Source organism: Bombus vancouverensis, chromosome 14, assembly GCF_051014615.1.
Source record: "Bombus vancouverensis nearcticus chromosome 14, iyBomVanc1_principal, whole genome shotgun sequence".
Lineage (NCBI taxonomy): Eukaryota > Metazoa > Arthropoda > Insecta > Hymenoptera > Apidae > Bombus > Bombus vancouverensis.
In genome coordinates this window covers 4,961,942-4,987,412 of record NC_134924.1, presented here as the reverse complement: position 1 = coordinate 4,987,412, position 25,471 = coordinate 4,961,942, and the positions used below count along the sequence as shown (strand labels likewise).

At 36.6% G+C, this 25,471-nt stretch overlaps 2 protein-coding genes across 8 annotated transcripts in view; one reads left to right on the top strand and one right to left on the bottom strand.

The window, feature by feature from the left end:
* The window catches only part of Atpalpha (sodium/potassium-transporting ATPase subunit alpha), a 170,844-nt gene that overhangs the window by 99,282 nt on the left and 46,091 nt on the right, over positions 1-25,471 (bottom strand). The window lies entirely within an intron of this gene.
* Positions 10,573-25,471, top strand: part of LOC117159310 (uncharacterized) — a 69,513-nt gene continuing 54,614 nt past the window's right edge. For 2 of the 4 annotated variants that reach the window (XM_076624118.1, XM_076624116.1), the window contains exon 1: positions 10,573-11,115. In XM_076624118.1, coding sequence (XP_076480233.1) covers positions 10,972-11,115 — 144 coding nt within the window. In that variant the 5' untranslated portion in view covers positions 10,573-10,971. Of the gene's footprint in view, positions 11,116-15,720; positions 17,234-25,471 lie in introns of those variants that run through there. The other 2 variants (XM_033339034.2, XM_076624117.1) reach the window with 2 other exon arrangements.

Genomic DNA, 25,471 nt, shown 5'->3' with positions numbered 1-25,471 from the left:
TACCTTCGTCCTCTTGAGAAAATAAGAAAATGACAACGAGTGCTATAATCGAGTCCGTATCGACTGTTTGTCCCCGACACTGTCTTCACCGACAAAATTTCATCGACACCAGACTTCGCCGATAACAGCAATCATCGACACAGGGTTCAACTGACTTTATATCGAGCTCTGGCAAAGTACGGTTTCCAGGATTGCGTATCAGTTTTACGTTGTATTCCTACCTCTGTGCCAATTCATCGACAGAACCTACACACACACGTACGTACTTACGCTCGAAGAAGATCTAGTCCAAACTGGTACTAATCCACACGCGAGCAAATTTGAAAAAAAGAAACGTCTTAACCAAAAAGCACACCATTTGCATTGGTTTGGACTGGGCTTTTTCCAGCGAGCAGACAACGTGTTCGTGTGTACGTGTATACGTCTCGTCGATGTTGCAGCGTAGATGCAAAAGTAGTGGGAGGCAAATAGATCATGAAATCCGTACATAGTCCAAATTTGATATACAGGGTGGTTGGTAACTGGTGGTACAAGCGGACAGGGGGTGATTCTACGCGAAAAAAGAAGTCGAAAATATAAAATAAACATTTTTCGTTTGAGGCTTTGTTTTCGAGAAAATCGACTTTGAATTTTCGCTCGGTACGCGTGCACTTTATCACGTCTCGTTATAACGGATCTCACTGTAGATCGTTGTCTGATTCTACGCGAAAAAAGAAGTCGAAAATATAGAATAAACATTTTTTTTTTTTTAATTTTTCCATCGAGACAACGATCTACAGTGAGATCCGTTATAACGTACCGCACGCGTACCGAGCGAAAATTCAAAGTGGATTTTCTCGAAAACAAAGCCACAAACGAAAAATTTTTATTCTATATTTTCGACTTCTTTTTTCGCGTAGAATCACCCCCTTTCCGCTTGTACCACCAATTACCAACCACCCTGTATACGATTGGTTATCAAACTTTCGACATGATTGTTATCATAGACAAAATTGTTGTCGGTGAACGCTGTGATCGATGGAACTGGTGTGGATGAAAACGATACGGACACACTACGATTACATAAGAAATAGCTAGCTGCAATATAAAGTTTTGACTACGCTTAGCTATAGCGGAATCCTTCTCTGCTAATAATTGCAATATATATAGAAGCGTTAAATTGTTCGAGCAAACAGAACTCCGACGTGGCAAGAAAACGTAATCTAGCCGGACCTCTCATAGGTTTATCTTAGGTTGATCTTTTAAGGTAACCTTACACACTGCATCGATCAAATAGCGTTTTAAATATAAAGCTGATCGCTCGTATACACATGCAAGAGAAATGAAATGGGCGTATAATAATCTTAATAAATCGGGAAACGCAAATACGACTAAACGCGAAGGCAAGTATTTATTGCTCGAGTATGTTCGATTTATTATTATCGTGCAGCAATTTATGATATTTCAGAATAAAGCGACTCGTATAATCCGACTCACATACGAAGATCTAGATAAAGTATCCTTCGCTCGAGTACGTTTAATTTGTTCGTAGCAGAAATGTTGACCTACCGTCCTTCTTTGCCTTCTCGATGCACATAATTGTAGCAGAAGGTACAAGGCTTCAAGAGCGTTCAAATAATTGGTCTGTTAACATAGTCTGATACTGTTGCAAACACGCTTCTAGGTAAACTAAGATCACAGTACGATATCTGCGAGTTCAACAGAGCACCGGCAAGGCAAACTCTGCAGCTATCCGAAAATTACCATGCAACCAGCAAATTGACTCCAAGGGGCCACATCTTTAACGGATTACCGGAAATTAAAATTCCAAATTCAACTGCTCTCGAAAAACCATTCGCATCTCTATGATACGCTGCTTAAAATTCCCAACACTGTGTGACATTGTACAATGTAACTATTGTATAATATGATGATTATACTTTTATGAGGCTCGTCCTGCGCGTAATATGATTTATTCTGTTATGGTAGGTACGTTAGACGAAAATAAACAAATTAAGTGTTAACACTAACAGCGTATTTTTTTCCCATATTTTCTGCGATCGAAGAATTTCATAGAAAAGTGGTAGAACGTTTTGCGAAAGCGAGATAAGTTCGGAAAACGGTATGTAATATTTGTATCTATGCAAAAGATCTTGCTACGAGTTTTTTAATTCTTTTAAATAGCCATATCATCAACTATTTATCAACCACGTGGAAGACTAAATTATCGTCTGTTATATATAGCCATCGAATGTTAACAAAATGTATAACAAATGTTACGGCCTCGTTATACGACCCATGAATGATCAGAATATTCATTTGATGATAAAAGTTGTTGAAAACGTCAAATTAGCATTTGAAAACGGTTACGTAAATGTTAGATTAGTTGAGTCGGTGAAATTCGAAACTGGTTATTTTTCGTCAGAAAATGAACCGAGAAGAGAGAGAGACAGAGATAGGAAGTTAGGAAAATGACACCGACAATAATGTTTTAAGAGATATGTATTACTGAAATTACTTCGCGATAAACAGTCCCAAAGAACTAGCGTCTCGAATGAAAGCGAGTTATTCTACCGTTGTTCAACTTGAATGGAATGGGAAAAGCAAAGAAAACGGACAAACTGCTTTCTTTAAACGGTTAAATGATATATAGAAGCTCACATGTGAACTGTATTAATTTCGGTTACAGAACAACTATGTGAATATCGAATATATTCTGTACATTTTTGCACATTTAGATTTCTCATAAATCATCAGGCGCTCTATCGATAGGTGAATCGAGTCTCTCAGGAACCAAACTAATCAAACTTCGCTTTTTGCCCTAATTAATTTCCTAACTTGGTTATATAAGTGGGCGATTAACGTTCTGACCCTTGAAAAACAAATTGCATGCACGATTATGTTTATTACAAAAAGATAATGTAAATAACAACAAACTCCGAGGGAAATATAAAAAGAAATAGTATTTGCAATATCATCGTATTTTTCTCATCTAATATCGACAATGTGGCTTCCGAGCAACTCGTTTATTTATCAATTATTATTTCCCTTGCCAAAGGAACGAGTGGTATCGGTCAACTGTAAACTTTTTTTTACAAAGAAAAATATTAAACATCGTGCAACAACGCCATTTATCACCCTATCGAGAAATTAGATATAGAAAGCAAGCGAAGCAACGTAATTAAATCGATGAATGAAAGAATTCGAGAAACAAAAGGAAAAGGTGGAAGAAACGAATGCAGGAAACGATTACGCTACCATAGAAAAAGAGTGATCTGCCTGCCCACAGTTAATTTTTCTGAACGGTGCACGTGTGAGTCGATGGCGACGCGTACCGTAGCCTCGTCCATGCACGTGACTATCAGCTCGTGGTACGGCCACGTACGAGCAACATCGTGAATATGCGAGTGTGCGTAATCTCGGGACGCAACGTGTACGAGAGTTCCTCCCGTACCACGCACCATTGCCTCTGTGAACGAGCACACGTTGTCAGCTTGTTCACTTGTCTACAGAACCATGGATTTAGGGTAGTAGTTTAGGGCTTCCGAAATTCTCATGAGCTTAGACAGATAAATGGTAACGATACTGCGTTATAACATAGGCTAGGTCTCGAAAATTTGTATGAACTGAGTCTGGAAAGTGGTAATTTAATTGTAAATTAGGACTAATAAATTAGTGCTTGTCAAATTTTTATAGGCTGACACCTGAAAATGATGATGGCACTATAACACACCTTAAGTTAGAGTTAAGGCTTTTCACATCGGAAATGGTAATGCTACTATATCGTGCCTTAGGTTAGGGCTTCGCAAGTTTTGAGCAACTGAGACTCGAAAATGGTAATGCTACTATATTGTGCCTTAGGTTAGAGCTTCGCAAGTTTTGAGCAGCTAAGACTCAAAAATGGTAATGCTACTATATCGTGCCTTAGGTTAGAGCTTTGCGAATTTTGATCAACTGAAACCCGAAAATGGTAATGCTACTATATCGTATTTTAAGTTAAGGCTTCGAGTATTTTGAGCAGCTAAGACTCAAAAATGGTAATGCTACTATATCGTGCCTTAGGTTAGAGCTTCGCAAGTTTTGAGCAGCTAAGACTCGAAAATGGTAATGCTACTATATCATGCCTTGAGTTAAGGCTTCGCGAATTTTGAGCAACTGAGACTCGAAAATGGTAATGCTACTATATCGTGCCTTAGGTTAGAGCTTCGCAAGTTTTGAGCAGCTAAGACTCGAAAATGGTAATGCTACTATATCGTGCCTTAGGTTAGAGCTTCGCAAGTTTTGAGCAGCTAAGACTCGAAAATGGTAATGCTACTATATCATGCTTTGAGTTAAGGCTTCGCGAATTTTGAGCAACTGAGACTCGAAAATGGTAATGGTACTATATCATGCCTTGAGTTAAGGCATCGCGAATTTTGAGCAACTGAGACTCGAAAATGGTAATGCTACTATATCGTGCCTTAGGTTAGAGCTTCGCGAATTTTGATCAACTGAAACCCGAAAATGGCAATGCTACTCTATCATGCCTTAAGTTAACTCTTCCCAAGTTTTGAGCAGCTGAGACTCGAAAATGGTAGTGCTATTATATCGTATTTTAAGTTAAGGCTTCGAGTATTTTGAGCAGCTAAGACTCGAAAATGGTAATGCTACTATATCGTGCCTTAGGTTAGGGCTTCGCAAGTTTTGAGCAGCTGAGACTCGAAAATGGTAATGGTGCTTGATTCCACATATGTACATCTGAGAGGAGCTAAATGGAAATCATTGTGAAGAGACCTTCGATCTCGATTGAATACTGAATGGTAATATTTGACGCGATTCGAATATTAGTTGGGCATACACTTTGGGAATGTACGAGGTAGGTCATGGTTTGAACCAATCCTTTTGTAGCTCTGTGTCAAGTAAGATTCAACATTATATTTGGCTGCACACATTCTACGTTAATGTTAATTTAAATGTGAAGTGTTCGGATTTTAAATATTTAAATTCTTCTATGACGAACAATGTAGACACGTTAACAATTATGAAGATTTACAACAATAATTATTAACAAGAATCATCAGGAACGATTCGCTTGCTCCTTACGATTTTACAACAAGGTATTCTCAAATGTGGGCTGATCTGAACTATCTACACCTAATCCCTAAAACATACTTTGCAGTCTACTAAAATACATTCTGTATAAAATATCCTAAACAAAAAACACGTTACGATCTTTCTAAATCAATCTTAGCACGTAGTATACTTTTATTCAAATTCCATATTCCCTTAATTTTATTCATGAAAATATGAATCTGTGTAAACATTTCTGAAGCAATAACAACACAACGATATTATAGCGAAATAAATTATTCCAATGAAAACGCATAAAATAGTCATTTGCAAATAAATTCCGAATGAAAATTACCATTTCCAAGTTACGCAACATTACAAAATCAAATAGATTTGCATCTATGCGACCTAACCGATAATAAACTCTACTATAACGAAATAAATTATTCCGATCGTAACGTACGAAGACCCACAAAATTATCACTTCCAAACAGATTTCAACAAAACTACCGTTTCCAACTTAAATATCCACGTTATGTACCAAGACAAATTAAATGAACCTTTAAGCAAATTTAGGATCAGAAAGAGTTCGATAAAACGATCTAATTAACGTCACTGTGCCTTCAACTGATCTGTACGATTCAATAGCGAATACTCTCTAGTCTATCTCGAGACTATCTCGACAAGATGGTCTCCATCGATCACGAAAGTTTTATTCCTCGATCGTATGAAGAATGAGGAACGATTTCATGGAGGACTGAAGAACAGAGGGGAACCGCGCGAGTACACAGAGTTCAGTTTGCGAGTAAAACTTCCTCCTCTACGAATTCGATCACCAACGATGTCTGAAGTATGTTTGAAATTGTTCGTTTGAAAGTAGAAAAGAAAGAGAGAGGGAGAGAGAGAGAGAGAGAGAAAGAGAGATAGAAAATGATGTTAGAGGAAACTGTCTCGATTGGATCCTTTGGATCCTATTTATGAACCGTCGACGTTATCGTTCATACGTTTATATATTTTATTGACGGTAGCAAAGTGGTTGGCAGCCTTTCATGGCTACGACAAACAGAGCAAATTGCTGTATACCTGTCAAGGTTCATTTGCAAGCTCGTGTTAATTAACCGTTTGCGTGAAAAAATTAAGAGAACGAAGTATTAACACTGGGATAAGTTTCAGCTTTAACGTGTACTGAGTCGTAGCATATTTGTGTTGCAGTTAAATAATTAAATAACTGAATATTGAATAATTAAATAATTTGACGATTATAACGAAACGATTAAATAATTCTAATTAAATTGACATGTTGAAAATAAAATATATATACATAAATACATATATACATATAGTCGTGCTTGCATTTCAATGAATGTCTACGTTGATTTTGTCAAATTTGGTTCGTAAAGGTTAGTGATTTAATCACTTTTGATTGCTAAAAATTAGTAACGTAAAATTTCAATGGCGAAATTTAATAATTTCGTAGTTTAAACTTTTTTTTCATTCTTAGTACTTGTAAAAAAAAAACGATGCAGCCAATCGTCTTGAGAGACTTGGTGCTTTTAACATGGTGACACTTATTTATCCATCTGATTTCACGAAATAAATTCAATGAAAAATTATATAAGGTAATACATCTGAAATTACAGTAACAAAATAGCAGACAATTTTAAAATCAGCCCGCAATTGCCACCTGATTAACAGGCAATAGATTAGTTAAATCAATTGAAAACTCCTTTCTCCTGGTTCCCAGAATAATGTCATTTGCGTACAAATTGCATACATAATTAACACCATTTGATTCTCCTGAGCTTTCAATGCTCGTGCGTCATAATAATTTAACTGAAAGTCGTACGGTGTAAAATCGCGGACATATTACGAAGATGGCAAGTGCCTCTGGGAATCGATGTACTTTGCGAATTAATCCGATGAATGGAAATCGTCGAAAAATCACCGTAACGACGTGACTAATTTTTCCTTCTTTCTTTTCTAAGGAAATTTAAAGGCGCGGTCTGGCCGTTCAGAAAAGGTGCAACATACATTTGTGAGTTAATGCTCGATAACTATGTAAATTATCTAGTCAAACAATGTCAAGATATTCGATCGTGTGACTTATGATTTTGATAAAAAGTATGAAATATGACTTCTACCGATAAAACTCTGGGAACACATAGCTTTTTGAGGGGAAAGAAAAAAAAAAGAAACAAAGACGTCGTATATTTAATTATACCTATGAATATGTAGTTTTTACTAGGATTTAATTAAATTGTATCATTTTGGAGAAATTTTGCAAATCTTACCCTGTCTATAATTCCCCTCGGTCAAATTCGATTCGCATTGAAATAACATTTCATATGCAGCGACCTAATTATAACGCTCCGCTATTATTCGCTTTTCTCCCGATAATTGATAATGGATTTCAATAACGAATAATACATTTATTTTATGAATGATGTATACACACGAGCGAATGTATTTTTAACGTCACTACTGTCTCTGCTAATTATTCAAATAATTCTGAATTCTCGTGTTTATGCAACATCGTGCTCGAAATGGATTCTACGTGTACAAAATATTCTTTGATCATTTCGTCTTCTACGTTCTTCCGCGTATTATCGGCAGTTCACTCTACGAGGGAACGAAGAGCATAAAATAAATAGCGAAGATCGAAAATACATACCGCGTGTATAAAATGCAACAAAAATATAAAATCGAATCCTGTTCGTATTGCTACAACTGTTATTAGGTTGTCCGAAAAGTTTCTTTCGTTTCATAAGGTGATAACAGATGAGCAACGATTTCTGTTTTATATTATTTTATTGAATTAGAATTGAATTATTATATATTGAATTATGATCCATTTCGTTATATTTCGTGCACAATTCAATAAACTAATATAAAACAAAAAACATTATGCGTCTATTATTTTCTTATAAAACGAAAGAAACTTTTCGCACAATCTAATATTTCTCATATTTTTCCGGTCATGAATCCATTGGAAAAAGGGAAAAAGGCGAAATCGGGAATTAAAGCGGAACGTGGAAAATGACGGAATTAGAAACGAGGTAAAAAGCAGGCCAAGAGAATTACGGGGCACCGTGGCGAAGAGGGATGAGCATTCTGCGGCAGATAATAGCGAAGTAATGGGGCTTCAGTCTCGCAGTTTGGCCCAGACCAACCATTTCATCCTTTTTTGCCGCTTCGATAGCCCGACAGTGGAAATGGTCGCGACGATGGATTTACGAATCGACACAAAGGATCGCGTGCCAGGATTCCGCGGGTCTTCGTTCTCCTCTTTACGATGTCATATTCGACCGTTGAAATCGTTTCGATTCGAGAAAAACTCCTTTGTTTTTGGATGAAACGCCGCTGCGTAACAAACAGGGAAAATCGCAGGGAAAATGTCTTTCTTGCATTCTTTAACGTTGATTTAAACGAAAACGAATTAACGTTGACGAAGCGTTTAATTAGAATCAACGTTGTGACAAAATGTTGAACATGCAAATGTTCACTCGTTTGTTCATTTTATTTATCTGCTGTTTGTTACAGAGGAAGAGAACATAACAGAAGAGAGGACCAGATTATTTGACGTTTAATTTAATTAATTTGATGTTTAACGAATGAAATGTTCGTAGGTTTGGTTTTCGTCGAATCGATTTCTGACGAAGCGTTCCTGACGTCATCGTCGATGCTACTGTCACGTAAAATTCGTGATAAAAAGGGAAGAGCTGAGCAATAGCTTGACTCGACTGTCCTTTTATTTTTTTATATGCTTTTATTTACAAAAGTGGTTAAGTACAATATTGCGATGAAGTAGCGAAATTACAAAGTATTAAAATAGTTGTTCAAATCGCGGCCAGGACTGTACCCAAGACTAGTCTCGTGGTCGAATGCTCGCAGTTTTATATGTTGAGTTTGTAGAAGTTGAGGGACAAGGAGAGGATTCTCAGTGCCCTACGTGATGAGGAAAGTTTGGTGTTTACCAAAGGTAAGGTCAGAGTCTAAGGATTCATTGTCAGGTAGCGTGGAATGGCGTAGATTTGGGTATGGTCGCTGTCACACTATCGCTTAGGTGGGTATAATTCGTCTCGATAATATGCAATGGTTCAAAAAATTGAGGGATCCTCTTATGAATATGTCGTGTTTTAAACGTATCCCAAAATCCTACGAGAAAAGAACGCTTTCTGAAGTGAATCTCGCTGACGAAGAACCAAGTGAAAATAAAATAACAAGCAGATGAATCTTGTTTTTTATCATCGAACAGGTGATAGCATAGATTCTTCGGCAAGCAAAGTTTTATTCAGAGGAGAAATGCGAACCTTTCGAAATGCTTTGTTTAATCGGACAGGAAGATAAACGATCGTCGAACGAGCAAGAAAGTTCTTGGAAAAAAGGCCGATAAAATTGCTTTAGCGCCATAGCTTCGTTAATGAAACATCGCTTCATGGAACATATTTGTCAATCGAGCAAGGTGAACGTAAACGATCGCTTAATCATCTTTCAAACACCGACTATTATGGTGCAGATAACTTATCTCGGATAACTTAAGTTGCATGCGCTATTTGTATACCCGGTGATTTAGTTACCTAAAGCTATTTAAGGTTCATGCTTTGCATACTGGTCGACATTTTTTCGTTTCTTCCTCGAGTGATTGCTTAAGCTTCATTACTTATGAGTACATTTTAAATACCTGTTTGTAAAATTAATGTTAAAATGAAAGTGTATATTTATTGAATTAATACATGATTGTGATATATGCATACACATATGCAAGATCAGACTTACTCCAGAGAAACTAATTCTACCTGTTATTAAATAGACATCAATTATGGTTTCCGTGAATATAACAAATTTATTTCCATTCTAACTTCCAATCAACCTTACTCCAAAATCTTCAGAATGAATACAGATTTTTGATAAAAAAAGAAAAATCCCTAATCTCTGAACTTTACATTTTAGTCCTAACCCTCGATCAACCCTACTCCAAAATCTTCAGAATGAATCTAAATCTCTACAAAATAAAAAACAAAAGAAAGAAAGGAAAAGAAAAGAAGAAGAACCCCTGATCCTCAAACATTAATTACGAATGCATCAAACTTTTTATAATTTAACATAACTACCGATCAACCCCACTCGAAAATCATCAGAACGAATCCAAACCTTCACAAAACAAAAAACAGAAGAAGAAGAAGAAGTAGAAAGAGACTCAACCATTAATTACGAATGCAACGAATCTTAGAAAGAAAATAAAACGAGGAAGAATGCCTGACCCTCAAACACCTTCATACCAACCCGCTCCGTCGCGCCGCGCTCAGCTCTTTCAAATTTCGCGCCAATTCCTCTCGCGCGTTCCGTTCTCCATTCTCTCTGTTTGTAAACAAAGCGTTGAACGCGGCTGAGGTCGAAGAGGTCTGTGCAGCTGTTGAGCACGATCGTGGAACGCGTGTAAAGTCTAAAAGCATCGACTCGTGTGTAGTACTCCGTTCCTTCCTCTTCCACCAGCGGTGAATGACGCGTCCGGTTCTTTCTGGTTTGAGCTCGCCATTCACCGAATCGTCGACTCGGTGGCTCGTCCGCACCGGTTCGAACCGGTAAACCGACTAGGTCCCGGTTAGGATGGCTCGATTAGCGCCTCGGCAATTATTGAATGGCCGACCAGCCGACGATAAGGTTCACTCCTTTTATCCTCGACTTCCTCAATCGAGACCGATATCTTGACGCGCGTCCTGTGACCACGACCCGACACGTCGACTTTATGCGTGTTTCACCGTGTGTACGTGTGCCTGTGCTTGTGTTTTCCATTGTGCGTGTGCGTGTTCACATCCCACGAGCTAATTTCTTATTCCCGTGCGGCACGGATACGACGTGTCCGCGTCGAGAATCGAGAGACGACAGCGAAGAAGATGCAGCGCCGTGGAGGACGAGCAAGATGGAGAGAAGCTGGTGGCGGCGATGACGATGGTGATGGTGGTGGTGGTACATGGTGATGATGATGATGATGATGATGATGATGATGATGATGATGATGATGATGATGATGGTGATGATGATGAGGATGAGGATGATGATGGAACGCATTGTGGAACGCACACTATGGTGAGACGATGTTTTTATTGGGAGTGGGAGAGGATTTGGGAACGGATGAGGGTATTTTGTTAATGGTTAAGGTGGTGGTAGTAGGTTCTACAGAATTGAGTTCGATCGTGACTCGCAGGAAGGATCGAGGATGTGAAGACGTAGGTTTTTGGTTTTTTGGTATCGCGATTTGGAGGATGATGGAGTTTGTTGAAACGATATAGTATAATTATTAGATGGGTTAGGTGTGAAGCTTCTATTTTATTTAGGTAGAGAAGGTATTTGAGCATCTAGGTAGAGGATTTTTGGCACTGGTAGCAAACATTTGAAACGACATCTAGGCTATACTCTAGCTATATCTTTATTGTGGATTAAATTAATGTTAAATGTGACAAACTAAATTTGGGGCAAAAGGTACAGTAGAAAAGTTTAACAGAATTATATGAGTTAGGTATTAGGCTTCTATTCTATATATTTAGGTAGAGGATTTTTGACATTGGTATCAAATATTGCAGTGACGTGTAGGGTATACTGTAACTATATCTTTACCATGGATTAAATTAATGTTAAATGTGACAAACTAAATTTGGGGGGAAATACAGTAGAAAAGTCTAACAGAATTATAATATGAATTAGGTATTAAGTTTCTACCCTATATATTTAGGTAGAGGATCTTTGACATTGGTATCAAATATTGCAGTGACGTGTAGGGTGTATTATAGCTATATCTTTATCATGAATTTAATTAATGCTACATGCCAGGACAAATTAAATTTGGAAAAAGGGTATAGTAGAAAAGTACAGTAGAATTACAATGTAGATTATGTATCAAGTTTTTGTTCTACTTATTCAGGTATTTTTTATATATTTTAGAAGATTTTTGACACTGGTATCAAATATTGCCATGACGTGTAGAATATATCAAAGGTATATCTTTATCATGGATTAAATTAATGCTAAATGCCAGGACAAATTAAATTTGGGGGAAAATGCAGTAGAAAAGTCTAACAGAATTATAATATGAATTAGGTATTAAGTTTCTACCCTATATATTTAGGTAGAGGATCTTTGACATTGGTATCAAATATTGCAGTGACGTGTAGGGTGTATTATACCTATATCTTTATGGATTAAATTAATACTAGATGCTAGGACAAATTAGATTTGGAAAAAAGGCATAGTAGAAAAGCACAGTAGAATTACAATGTAGATTATGTATCAAGTTTTTGTTCTACTTATTCAGGTATTTTTTATGTATTTTAGAAGATTTTTGACATTGGTATCAAATATTGCAGTAACGTGTAGGGTGTATTATAGCTATATCTTTATCATGGATTTAATTAATGCTAAATGCCAGGACAAATTAAATTTGGAAAAAAGGTATAGTAGAAAAGTACAGTAGAATTACAATGTAGATTATGTATCAAGTTTTTGTTCTACTTATTCAGGTATTTTTTATATATTTTAGAAGATTTTTGACATTGGTATCAAATATTGCAGTAACGTGTAGGGTGTATTATAGCTATATCTTTATCATTCAAGTATCATGTATCAAGTTTTTGTTCTACTTATTCAGGTATTTTTTATATATTTTAGAAGATTTTTGACATTAGTATCAAATATTGCAATGACGTGTAGAGTATATCATAGCTATATCTTTATGTAGGAATGTTTATTATAAATTAACAGAAAAGACAGTATGATAAACACAATATTGTAACACTCTCACAAAATTGAATATAATATCGCACTTTACGAATTCGCTTAACACTATTTCTACGTCACAGCAACACGATGAACTTCTCTCGATCACGATTAATTCAACTCTGACAGCATTACCATTACTGTAACAAACCTTGGTAACGCTCACAACACTCCTTGACGACATTAACATATCTTAACAACGTTTATAAACAATCAGCCACGTCTTTCGCTAACGTCACACCATCCCACACTTATCATGGATTAAATTAATGCTAAATGCCAGGACAAATTAAATTTGGGGGAAAATACAGTAGAAAAGTCTAACAGAATTATAATATGAATTAGGTATTAAGTTTCTGCCCTATATATTTAGGTAGAGGATTTTTGACATTGGTATCAAATATTGCAGTGACGTGTAGAGTGTATTATAGCTATATCTTTATCATGGATTTAATTAATACTAAATGCTAGGACAAATTAGATTTGCGAAATGGGGGGTAAATGGGGGTTGCGTTCGATCGCGATCTACCGGATTAGAGGTGTGATGCAGAGATAGGATTGTTGAAATACAGTTTTATTGGTTTCTAGTAATAGGTATATTCAGATTAGGAAGGTGCTACAGTTGATTCAATGGTTGATACATGTAGAATATGTAATACATATTAGGTAAATAGGTTATATTTAGGTATAAGATTTTGGCATACAAGATTTTTGGAATTATTCAAATAACGGTGGAATATGGAGAGTATATAGTTAAAGCCTGTGGATCACAAGGAAGTAATTTTCATGGAGAATTGAATTTCCTAATTATCGGCAGCAACGTTTCCGAATCGAGGGATTAAGGAGTAAAATCCTAGCATAATCTCCATGAATACGAGAAATAATTTCGATAATGCTCTCCGGTATTGCTTCATTTAAATTAACAAAGTATCATAGAAATATAAACTTTTCAGAATCCATTAATTAAAAAATACTGAATCGTCATGATGTTACAAATATTTTCCAACATTTCGTCCGATATTTATTATCATCACTTGTATCGCATCCTTTTGCAACGAATACACTAAACGGAAGTAATCCAGTGAATTCTTTAGAACGTCGGACACTAGTCATGTACCAAGATAATAAAATTAAAAGGTTTGCGAAAAGCGAAGTTGAGACGTGCTGAAAGCGTAACAAATCGCGATAATAAAAATACTTCAAGAATTCACAACACTTCGCGTTTCATCGATTTGGAAAATATTTTTGATAAATGTAATTCATGTGACATTCGTTAGATTTAGAAAAAGAGAGAAGGTAAATTTACGAGCAACAAGCCGCCATGGAATTTTAGAGGCGCGTTTCCACGGAGGATTCGTTTCTCACGGTCAGTTTGCCTCGCGTATTATGGCTCACAAATTTTCGTGGCCTCTGAACTGAAAATTTCGAGCTGATTGCACCTATCCCATCAGAATATTATTTTCAACTTGTTTGGCGCTAATGTCCCAAGAGACTCATGAGTGGCTGGCTTTCTAGATAAACGTATCGCGAAATGAAAATGCCCCAGCTTTATCTAATCGACTGATTTTTGTTATGTCGCGCCGTTGTTACGTTAATGTTGTGAAACTTCACGGCGTCGAGATTATCGTGCTTTTTTCATTATATAGATCAACAGATAAGATACTTCGTTATCTGTCTTTATTGCTTTTATCTCTTGATTGTTTGATTAAAAGTTATTCATTTCTGGTTCGAATTAGAACCACCACATTACTCGACGTTTTTAAAACAAAATTCGCCTTGAACTACGAGCAAAGGAGTTTACTTTATTTACTCTGTTTATGAATAACAGATTTGCTTTATATTTTTGTGATATCAGTCCTTGCGAAAACAGATATGTTTATCGCGTTTAGTTGATTAATACTTTTTTTTTTTAATTTTAGAACGATTCATTTCAGTACATTTAATTTCTATAATTATATTAAACTGAATTTTTATCATATGAAATTGAATTTTATTAAAGTGAAATTTTATTCAATAAAAATTGATTGTCATTGCTCAATTACACAGTCGTAACTATTCTTCAATTAGCTTGTTGCTCGATTCAGCTAAGAATTGCGCGATTTCGCTCGCCCAAAATTATTGACCTTACACATTTGCACTTTCTGCATTCTCTGTTACAAATATAAATCAGCCGCTTGGGAACGATAACACGTTGGAAATGCCTCGTGAGAAATTGTCAAACGTAATTCTTGAAACTAATTCCGCCCAATAACTCTGCCAAAAAGTGTATAAACGGATCTTGCGTTAAATGGCAAGTAAAAAATACGCTGTCGCTTCTGGCTTCGCATCAAAAATCCAAGCGGAAACATAATAAAAGTTGACGCGGCTTTATCAAGAATCGATGAGTCTGCATTTTTTGGGAAATGCAACGTTCGTCGACAAATTCCTACGCTGATTTACTAGTTAACTAGAAATTCGACTGGAAATCGCTTCCTTGCGTTATTAAATATCCTTCAAAAATGGTCGATCGCAGCAATACCTTACGATTAGGTGAAGATTTTCCACCCAAACCAGAAAAACAAATTTCAATATTTTTTCTATTTTGTTTCCATACTAAAAATATACTAAATTGTTTCTATACTATTATCACCGATAAAAATAAAAACTTGGAAAGAAATGTATGTCACAAAGAAAACACACGTTTCGTAACGTTCTCTTCTCGGAACAAAATTCGCAATTTCGAACAGACTCGTTACGAAGCTGCGTGTCGTGAGGATCTTTCCAAGTGCGAAGGATTAAAATCAAATGCAAGAAAATTTTCAAATAATTCCACGAATCTTATCTTTTTTTTTTTTAATTCCACTATGAAACTGTATATAATAAAAATAGTCGACAAGCAAAAGGTTAAAACGTAAGGTCGAAAAAAATCATTATAATTTGCAGAATTATCCATCTTTCTCCAAATGCCGCTATATTTGAATATCACTTAAACGTCCACTCGTATTTAACGAGAAGAGTTGCTTCGTCGTACGCGATTAATATGAAACACTGAGAACGAAAAGTGGAAGGAAAACCGGCGTTGAAAACGCAGCAAAAAAAGGTGTGGTGTGAATGAAAGCGGCAGGAGGTACAGGCGGCGTGTGTCGCCCACGTGAACCACGATGCCAAAGTTCCGTTTCGACCAGTCATTCAGGAACAATGAACGGCGTCCCGGCGATTTCTATCCAGTTAGAACCGGAAAACCGGCGACTGGCGGTCTCAGGCGACGCGATAGCGTCGGCCAGTTATTGGATACTATCGACAGCCTCTCCTTCCCTCTTTGCTATTTCAACGCCACGAGGCCGTGCAACTTCTCGATGACGCGTCTCTGCCAAGTTGATCGACCTCACCTTGCGCCTTCCTGCATGCCGAAGCACCTGCTTCCGGTACACGCGCTACCATTACGTTTCGAACTTGAACGCAGTAGGTATTTTTCTAATTTCTTTTTTTTTTTTTCTAATTTTCGTTTAAATATTCCATCTTCATGGGACACGCGGAGTTTCAACGTGTCCGGCATTAAAAGATCGTCTATTTCTTTTTTTTTTTTTTAGTCCTTTTTATCTTTGTTTTATCATTTAATTATTTGGACACACGTGGGACCATAACGTTTCTAAGCATAAAAGATCTCTCTACATTGTGTGGTTTTCTGTTATTTTCGTTTACTTCGATCTTTATTTGCTCGACTGATCGCGGAACCCAAATTTCTCTAACTTTAAAGGATCGTGTATTTTTCGAATCTTTTTCATTTCTGTTTGTTTAATTCAGTCCTGGTACACACGGTACCAGTTTCTAGCTTCAAAATGTCGTCTACTTCGGATCTATTTATCTTCCTTTATTTACTTAGCCTCTTTGATACCTTGGGGACCGTAAAGCTCCTGGCTTAAAAAGATCGTATATTTCAAATTTCTTTATTTTTTCATTATCCATTTGATCCTTCTACTACTAATGGAACCATGATTTTTCTGATATAAACAATTTTTCTATATTTTTCGAATTTTCCTACCCTCCTTTATCTTTCCTTATTTACTTATCTCTTGCGGTACGCGTGCAACAATAAAGTTTCCAACATTAGAATATCGTTTTTACTTATCTTACTTAAATTATCTACTTATCTACTAACTATGTTATCTACTTGACACTAGAACTACCACACCAGTCAAATTGACTGGTTTTACAGTTTTATTTTAAAATTCCTACTTCATGTTATATTTTCTATCCGCAATGATATAGTGACTCTCACAACGATAACTAAAAGAATAACATAATGAATTTTATTTTGTTTTTCATGTATTCAAACTGGAAATAATTTTGTATCAAGGCTACTTATGCCAATACCAGTCGAAATGACTGGTACTTGTCAAAGTGTAAAAGGGTCCTGTAATCTGTTTATCGAACCCCAATTAACCAGCTTCCTCGTTTTTTAAATTTTTACTGCGTATCATTCAATATGATGATATCAGTTATCAGGAAAATTCCAGATCGATCGCTGGATCGATTGATGCTAACACTAGAAATTCCACACTGGTCAAAATGACTGGTTCTACAATTTTATAAATTTGTCAAATCTCGTTTAGGGATCATGGTCCCAGATGGATTAATAATACCAAAAACGTACTACGTAACATTGAATTTCTTCTCTAAGAAAGTAACAAATCAATAAATATAAAAATATTCTATTATTAGGTATTTTTTAAAGACCAGTCATTTTGACTGATTTTGGTAGAAATAGCTTCGTGTTAACTATCGGTAGTTCTAATGTTAAAGTTTCTTCCTAGATGAAGAATATAAAAGCTAGTCAAATTGTGAAACAGAGAATACATTCGCTTGGAACATAGAATTGCTTGTATAGCGCGATATCGTAATCGTTATTGTTATAAAGCACGAGAGATGTTTGCAAGTGAGAATATTAGGACCAAAGAGATATAGAAACAGTAGAAACTATAGAAACAGTAGGAACTCCTTTGGAAATGCAGTTTAGCTTGGCAGGCTTAAGGAAAGCAGAGATCGAAAACGACATCGTGAGCGAACAGCGTGAACTGTAACGCGAAGAGGGGAAGCAGAGCGAAGAGGAAACACTCCGGGATCCAATTCGTCGTTATTTAAATGGGGTCGCGTACGATTGAGCTCGTTTAAGTGCACACGATGCACTCGCGGTCCTGCTGTTCACGTGTCTCACGCTCGTGTCTGTGATACGCTTCTGCATTTTCTTCTATATTAAACGCGTGTCGATTTATCAGCGACAAACAGTCACGATAATTGTAGCAACTAAACGATTCATTTCGATAATTGTCATTTAACCGACTTCGAAAAAAGGAGATTCTTCGATCGACCGGTATATCTATGTATATGCGTACTGTTTCAGTTGTATGTTCATGCATAATCTCATAATGCGTTAACCGATTTGAACAATTCTTCTTCTCTGTTCGAAGGGGGACGTTTCATCGATATTTTCGAGCGTCTACGTTAATATTATTAACGAAATTTTACAAGTCACTGGTCATAAATTACTGGTACACGCGTTTTCCTGTATAACAGTAATAAGCTTGATAATAAATCGAATGAAACTTTACAAATTACCGGTTATCTTGTTCTCTCGTTCGACATAAAATTATGAGATTATAAGGAAGGATTATAATCTTATCAATTCAATGATACTATCAGTTAAAACCTTAGTGAGTTGTGCACGAGGGACCTGGTGTTTTAACCCTCGACAAATTACTCTTTCTCTTACGATATTGCCGAAATTCGGTATTATCCTTAGGGCTTTCTAGTGAGATATAATCTCAAGCCCAACATAATCGTTAATCTTTAAAAAGAAGACAGATACTGATGCGAAGAAAAGAAAACAACAGTGTCAAAGTTAACTATAGAATTTCCTACAAAAATACTATTATATCGGTTATCATTAACCACATTCAAAAGTGTCCAACTAATATTCTAAACAATTTGCCACGTATATAATTTTTATATACAATTACCAATATAATTTTTTTAAATCTCTGTATCCAAATACAACAATTAGCTCGCATGCCTCCATTCATGGCAACGATCGATCTAAGATTCTTCGAAACTCATCCGACGGAAAAAGGAAACGAACGTGAAGCGGAATAAAAAGAAAAACAGTTCGAGGAGGAATTCGTTGACGAGTAGAGGTAGTCGGTGCACGTGTAATTAAAGTCAGCCGACGAATTCTCGGCGTTCTTTCACCGGCGGCAGGCGCCGTTTTAATTATTTAACTCGGTCGGGCGCGATAAGAGCTGCGGTAAACGCCGATTTCGTCTCTACGTTCGAAGTAACTTCGCCCAGTGAGTAGTCAGACAAGCGGCTGAGGGGTCGCAGTAGAAAAGGCGGCCGATGGTTCGACCTTCTCGTTTCGCTGGCACGCGCCAGGTGAAGTGGAAAAGGACCGCCAGACACCGCCGCAGTGAAAAAGAACCATCGGGCGCGGCCAAAGTGGAAAGGGGCGACGCTGTTCAGACGAATGCCACGTTTTTCGCAGAAACTTCAAATCTCTACTGTATATGTAAATACACAAGGTTTCGATGATTCTCGGGCGTTAACCTTTACTCTGCGATATTCAACTAAAACTAAATGCTTATTCACTTTTCGTAACTGGACTTTATATTGCAGTTCACGTGTTGTTTAAATGTATTCTATTTTGTCACGAGGACTAAAAATAATGCTATAGATAACAATAAAATGGAGGAAGTGTAGAACATCGAAGAATATTTGTTTTCTATGATTTCCTACATTGCTTTTCCGACATTACCTCGTAAAGTCTTAATTTTTTTTTTTGTTTGTTATTGCTAGGGATGTAGTCAGAGAAAATAATTGCGCAACAAAGTTCAAGCGTCGAAGATTTACATAGTCGATATTTCGAGCCAAAAGTTCAAACATCGAAAATTTACATAATGGATGTTTTGCGTTTTACGTATTTCGCTTGGACGGTTGTATTGACAGAAAACTGAGAAGATAAAATTTGAGTTTCGAAAGTTTAGTTATAATAAACGTACAATTTCGTGATATTTTGTATTTCGCTATACGATCAACACCGACATCCACACCTTTGATCCACGCACAATAGCCGTCCTCCGTATCTTGTTCTCGAATCATTCGAGGAGTCGAACTCCGTTAGAACTCCTCGTGGGTCATAATGGAGCCAAGAGAATTCGATATTTCGTCCGATTTTCAATTAAAAGTCTCTAACCCGGCACGACGGAGTTCTTCAATCAGAACAACCCACAACAAACACAGTTTCTTCGTGATTTGGATTGAGAAATATATGCATTAAAAATCATATGAAAAAGAACCATATTCGAGGACAGAAAAGCTTTCAAAATGCTAATTCAAAAATAAGCCAAGTGTTGAGAAGTATTATACCTAACCAAAGAATTCGTGTATCTTACTATTACAATTAAAAATGGGTCTATTGTTCTGTGATCGATTAAACCTTCCTAATGTTGAGAAGAACCGTTAATAACAAAAATTCATGTGTGCTGTAAATTAACGTAAATGAAAGTGAACCTATTACACTATGACCATTTAAACCTTCCAAATATTGAGAACAGCTATATTTAATAATAAAAATTCAGGTGACCAAAAGTAAGTTCCAAGTATCGAGGAAAGTCATAATAACAAAAATTCGTGTCTTCCATTGCTATATTTGAAAATGGACCTATCTCACTATAAACAACCAAACATCGCATGCCTTATCTTTATACTCAAAAGTGAGTCTACTGTACTAGGACGAATCAGATGTCTAAAGTATCGAGGAAAGCCATAATTAGCAGGAAAAATTCGTGTGTGGTCTATGGAAGAAATTGGACCTGTTGCACTATAACCAATCAAACCTTCCAAATATCAAGGAGAGCCATGTTTAATAATAAAAATTCGTGTGACTTATCTTCATGATGGAAAGCTCATGTTGCACCGTGGCTAATCAAGCGTTCCAAGCGTTGAAAAAGGCCATAATTAAAAAGAAAAATTAGCGTGTACCCTATTATTATAATTAAAAGTAGACCCATAACACTATAACCAATGGATCTTCGCACATATTGGGAGAAGAGACCTAATAATAGCAACTCGTATAGCCTATCTTTATCATCAAAAGCTTTACTGCGCTAGGTCCAGTCGGATCATTCGAGCGTCAATTTTCCATCTCTGCACAGCAGTTTCTTCGTGATTTGGACGATGCTCGTTTCGAAGAGGCTTCCGCGCGAGTTCACACGGAGACGAACGCATCCAGGACGATCGATGTTGAGAAGAACCAACGTACCGGACTTTATCAGAACCTGGAAACGGTTCCCGGCAACAGCTCCGCTGGTTTGGAAAACCAATGACCCTAATCGCCCGTTCCGATATACTACACAAGGCTACGCCGATAGAACCGGGCCAATCCTTTGGAAACATCAGAAACCTCCGGGAGACTGGAAAGTCCTACGCGCTTCTTTATCATCGTTCGACAAGGAAACTGTTCGGACTGTTGCGCACCTACCATAGGGAAACTTAGCTGAAATATACTGCTGCGTTGAAGCGTGTTTGAGTTACTTTCGACTAGTCGACAGGCTGCTTGATGATTTATGAAATATTTAACAGAGAGTGTGTACAGGATGGCTGAAGCAATCATAGAGATGTATTTACCTCGATACTTGATTAATTAAAGTCGAGTATACTGAAGTTTCTTTAAGAGCATTTGTTTTATATCCTGACTTAATACGTGTTATGACTGCAGAGGATACATAAATATTATTGTAAATATTTCAATAATGTACATTGCAGTATGTGTGTGCAATGCTAATCATTGTATTGTACATACAAACAAGACTATTTCTTGATCACGAGGTCGAAATTAAATAAATAAATACATATTTATGCGTGTACAACGATAATTACTAATATTTATATAAAAATATAGTTATGAAATATTCGTTTGTACATGCGTAAAAAAATATGCATTTACATATACCTGCTATACATCGAGATGTTTTTTAAAACACACTGTACACTTTTGTATCTCGTTTAAAGTTCCATTTCTTGAATTCTATTCATCGATGTAATGAATTTACGTAAATATTCGCAGACTAATAACGACGTTCCGATCATTTTGCTTTCCACTAATCTCTTGAATTTTCTAATTTCCAACAGACTATATACCCATCTAAATTTCTCACTCACAAAAATTCTTTTTACTGTCATTGGATTATATTTTTTCAGTCATTTCATTCGACGATTCACTGAATAATAGCTACCACGTTCCTTCCTCGCATTCTTGAGAAGTATCGAGAGCCATGCTACTCCAAAGCGATAAATTAGTCGCTACAATCGGATGCCTGAAGCGGATCGTTCGTTTCTGGACAATGGCGCGAGGAAAATGAATGGGCTGACACTGGCGAGAATCGTCGCGTAAATACTCATCTAAATATTGAAATGCAAATACTGCATACCATATCGTACTGTAATTCTCAGATACAGAGAAATTTATTTATCAACGCTTCTTCAAAAGATAACTTTTTTTTAAACAAAACATTCGTGACGTTATGTAATCAGAATTAAAACAATTACACCGTAGACGAATTAATACATCCAATTGAATAAGGCAACGACATAAATCAATTTTCAGGTTAGGCATAGATTGAAATATTTGACAAATGTTTTTTCATTACGAGCTGCACAATTTAATAGTCTGGCAGATTAAATTCTCACACGACTCAGGCTTCTCCTACAAAAAGGATTCCAATTATCCAGGCAGAAGTCAGTTTTTGTCCCACTTCTGTCCCTCCTCTTCCACTTAGAACCACCATTACCGGGCTGCGGATTTTTATGCAAATTCACATTTTTCAGAGTACAATTAAGAAGAAGTAGAACCTCGACAGGCTCAACTTGCGATTGTTCTAGCCAACAAGTATCACAGAAAGTACAATGCTCGCAATACTTTACATATTTTTTCATATTACGTACACTATGCAATGTTGCACTTTCAAATTTCCTATAAATGCATAAAAATCCGCAGTGTAACAATCACCATAAACACCAACCCTACGCATCGAAACGCTCAAATCATCAAAGAATCAATTCCACCATCAAACGACCACCATTGGGACACATCACGGAAGAAGAGGGTCTCGTTCTTACGCGCGTCTGTCCGTGGATTCGTTAAAGAGTTGCCGGTGTTGCTGGTACCAATATACACGTACACAGGCACACGTACGAACACAGATGATAGATTGTATGAGTGTGTGGTGACCGTGACTGTATCTGCGTCGGAGGAAGAGGCACATTACGTTCAATCTACCTCCGCTCCGCTCGACTCCTACTTCGCGTTCCGCACTCGTGATCTGCGATCCAAAGAGAGACAAAAACGCGGTCCAGTGACTCACACCCTCTGATATTCGACACGGTTTTACCACGGAACCGTCATCGCCCACGTCGTCATGCCAAGCGTGTATTTCCGTGTTTGAAACTTTGCTTCGATACTCGTGAGCTTCGCTATGGTTGAACGTAGTTTGAACCTCGTAGTTGAACGTAGTATGGTTAATCATATTGTCGCATCGATAGTGGCACAATTAGAAACATGTAAGTTTTGGAGCAGAGGCTTTTTAAAATCTACAAAGAAATCTTGATCGTTTCAACGGCGTTATACGGCTGACTTATCGCAAGATACACCACTGTTCGTAAAAATAGTACAACCTTGCACTTTTAGAGTTACAAAACAACCGAAGAAGAGCCAATGCTGTTGTTAGACTAAGACCAGATTAATTAGTAATAGTAATTAATAGCCCATAAGTAATAATTTTGTCCTGTGACGCAAAAATGATGCAGTTATAAGTATATTTTATATTTGACGTGATAGAAGTAGAAACATAATTTTCTATTCAATAAAGGCATATTTGAAATTGTTTGAGTTGGGCCACTATCGTTGCCAAACAGAGATATAAACAGGTCTCGACACTCGTACAACGGAAGTATAAAAGAATACGGAAAATTGAGTGGTGAAAAATCAACATGGAAGACAAGCAGGTTCTCGTTCTGCACATGCGTGACATCCTATGAACGTGTCAGACAGGGACACTCTACTCATCTCCGTCTGTCTCGCAAGAACGACAACTTTGTTGCCTTTCGTGTTGATTTTTCGCGACTCAAATTTTGAGACGGCTCTCCCTAGCGAGTGTCGAGACCTGTTTACATAACCGTGGTTTGAACATGTTTGGAGACAGTTTTTGAAAGAATCTAGAGATTTTATTGTTGAGAGCCGTTGAAACTGAATATGATTCGTATTGTAGATGGGAAGTATTCAGTTTGCTAAAGTTTGCTGATGTACAAAATGTTTCAAAGTTGAGACGTAAGATTAATCGTATAGTTAATAACATTTAGTAGAATAATTTCTACAAAATAGAAGTTCCGTGGGAAGATGGAATTGGTATGCATGTTTAATATCGTCGTTTAATATCAATTTTTTAAAGATGATTATTTAATCGAAATTATTTTTATTTTAAGATATTAGTTTAGGTTATTGATGGAATTGATATCGATGTTTGAACCTGTTGTTTTAAACTCAGTGAACAGATTTGATCGACAGAATTGACTGATATAATTCATGTAGAGAAGGGAATGTAAGATAAGGATGAAACTGATATAGTTTGAAATTGTTGTAAAACATCTTGAAAACTTACATGAACAAATTTATCGTTTATATATATAATTCGCTAATATAATTTATACAAAAGAAAGGTTTATAATGAAGATGGAACTTGCATGAATAAACTTATAACTTAAACGTATAATTGACTAACATAATTTATACAAGAATTTAGAATAAGCATGGAATTCCTATTGATGTTTCAAGTTGTTTAACGATGTTTGTAGAAGTAAAATTTTTCGCTAAAGTAGAATTCCTATATGAAAATATTAATGTTGTATTTAATTTTGCGTCGTCCTGTAGTTAATTCTCAAAATTCCAGTTATACGATACGCAATAGGAATATACATGTATCTTGAAATAGGACGTTGTTTCCATTGTTTCTGTCAGTTTCAATTTCGTTATACGTTTTATCAAGCGATCGTGTTTCAGCTCGATTCCATGTTTTTCATTGAAAAAAAACATTTTCATTCTACAACATAGTTTATGACACTCGTCTCTTTGATCTCTATCCCGTTGTCATCCTCTGCCTCCTCCTCCTCCTCCTCCCTTCTCCTCAGGAAAAAAGAGTCAGGATATAACCGTGTACCTACGTTTCACACAGCCGGCAGGCGGAGCAGTAAAAAGAATTCACGGAAACAACGATCGCGTGACACGCGCGTTGATAACACTGCCCACGTGGACATTCAATCTATGTCGTCTTTAATAGCAATGCCACTTGAAATTAACCTATAAACGAGAACTTTAAAACTGCTTTTTTTTTACTGGAATTTAATCGTCGCGGAGCACACGAGGGAAAACATGACATGTACATTTTTATCGATTCCCTGATTTGAACGTTAATTTGAACCAAGAACAAGCTGGTAGATTGAAAGATGCAAGTCTTAACAATAACCGATAAGCTTTAGGTTTTAGTTTGGTCTTTAGTTGCAGAGCAAAGGTGCAATTATTAAGACAGGCTACGTTCTAACACGCCCAATTTGTTTAACATAATCAACAGCGATGTTAAAGTAGTTTTAC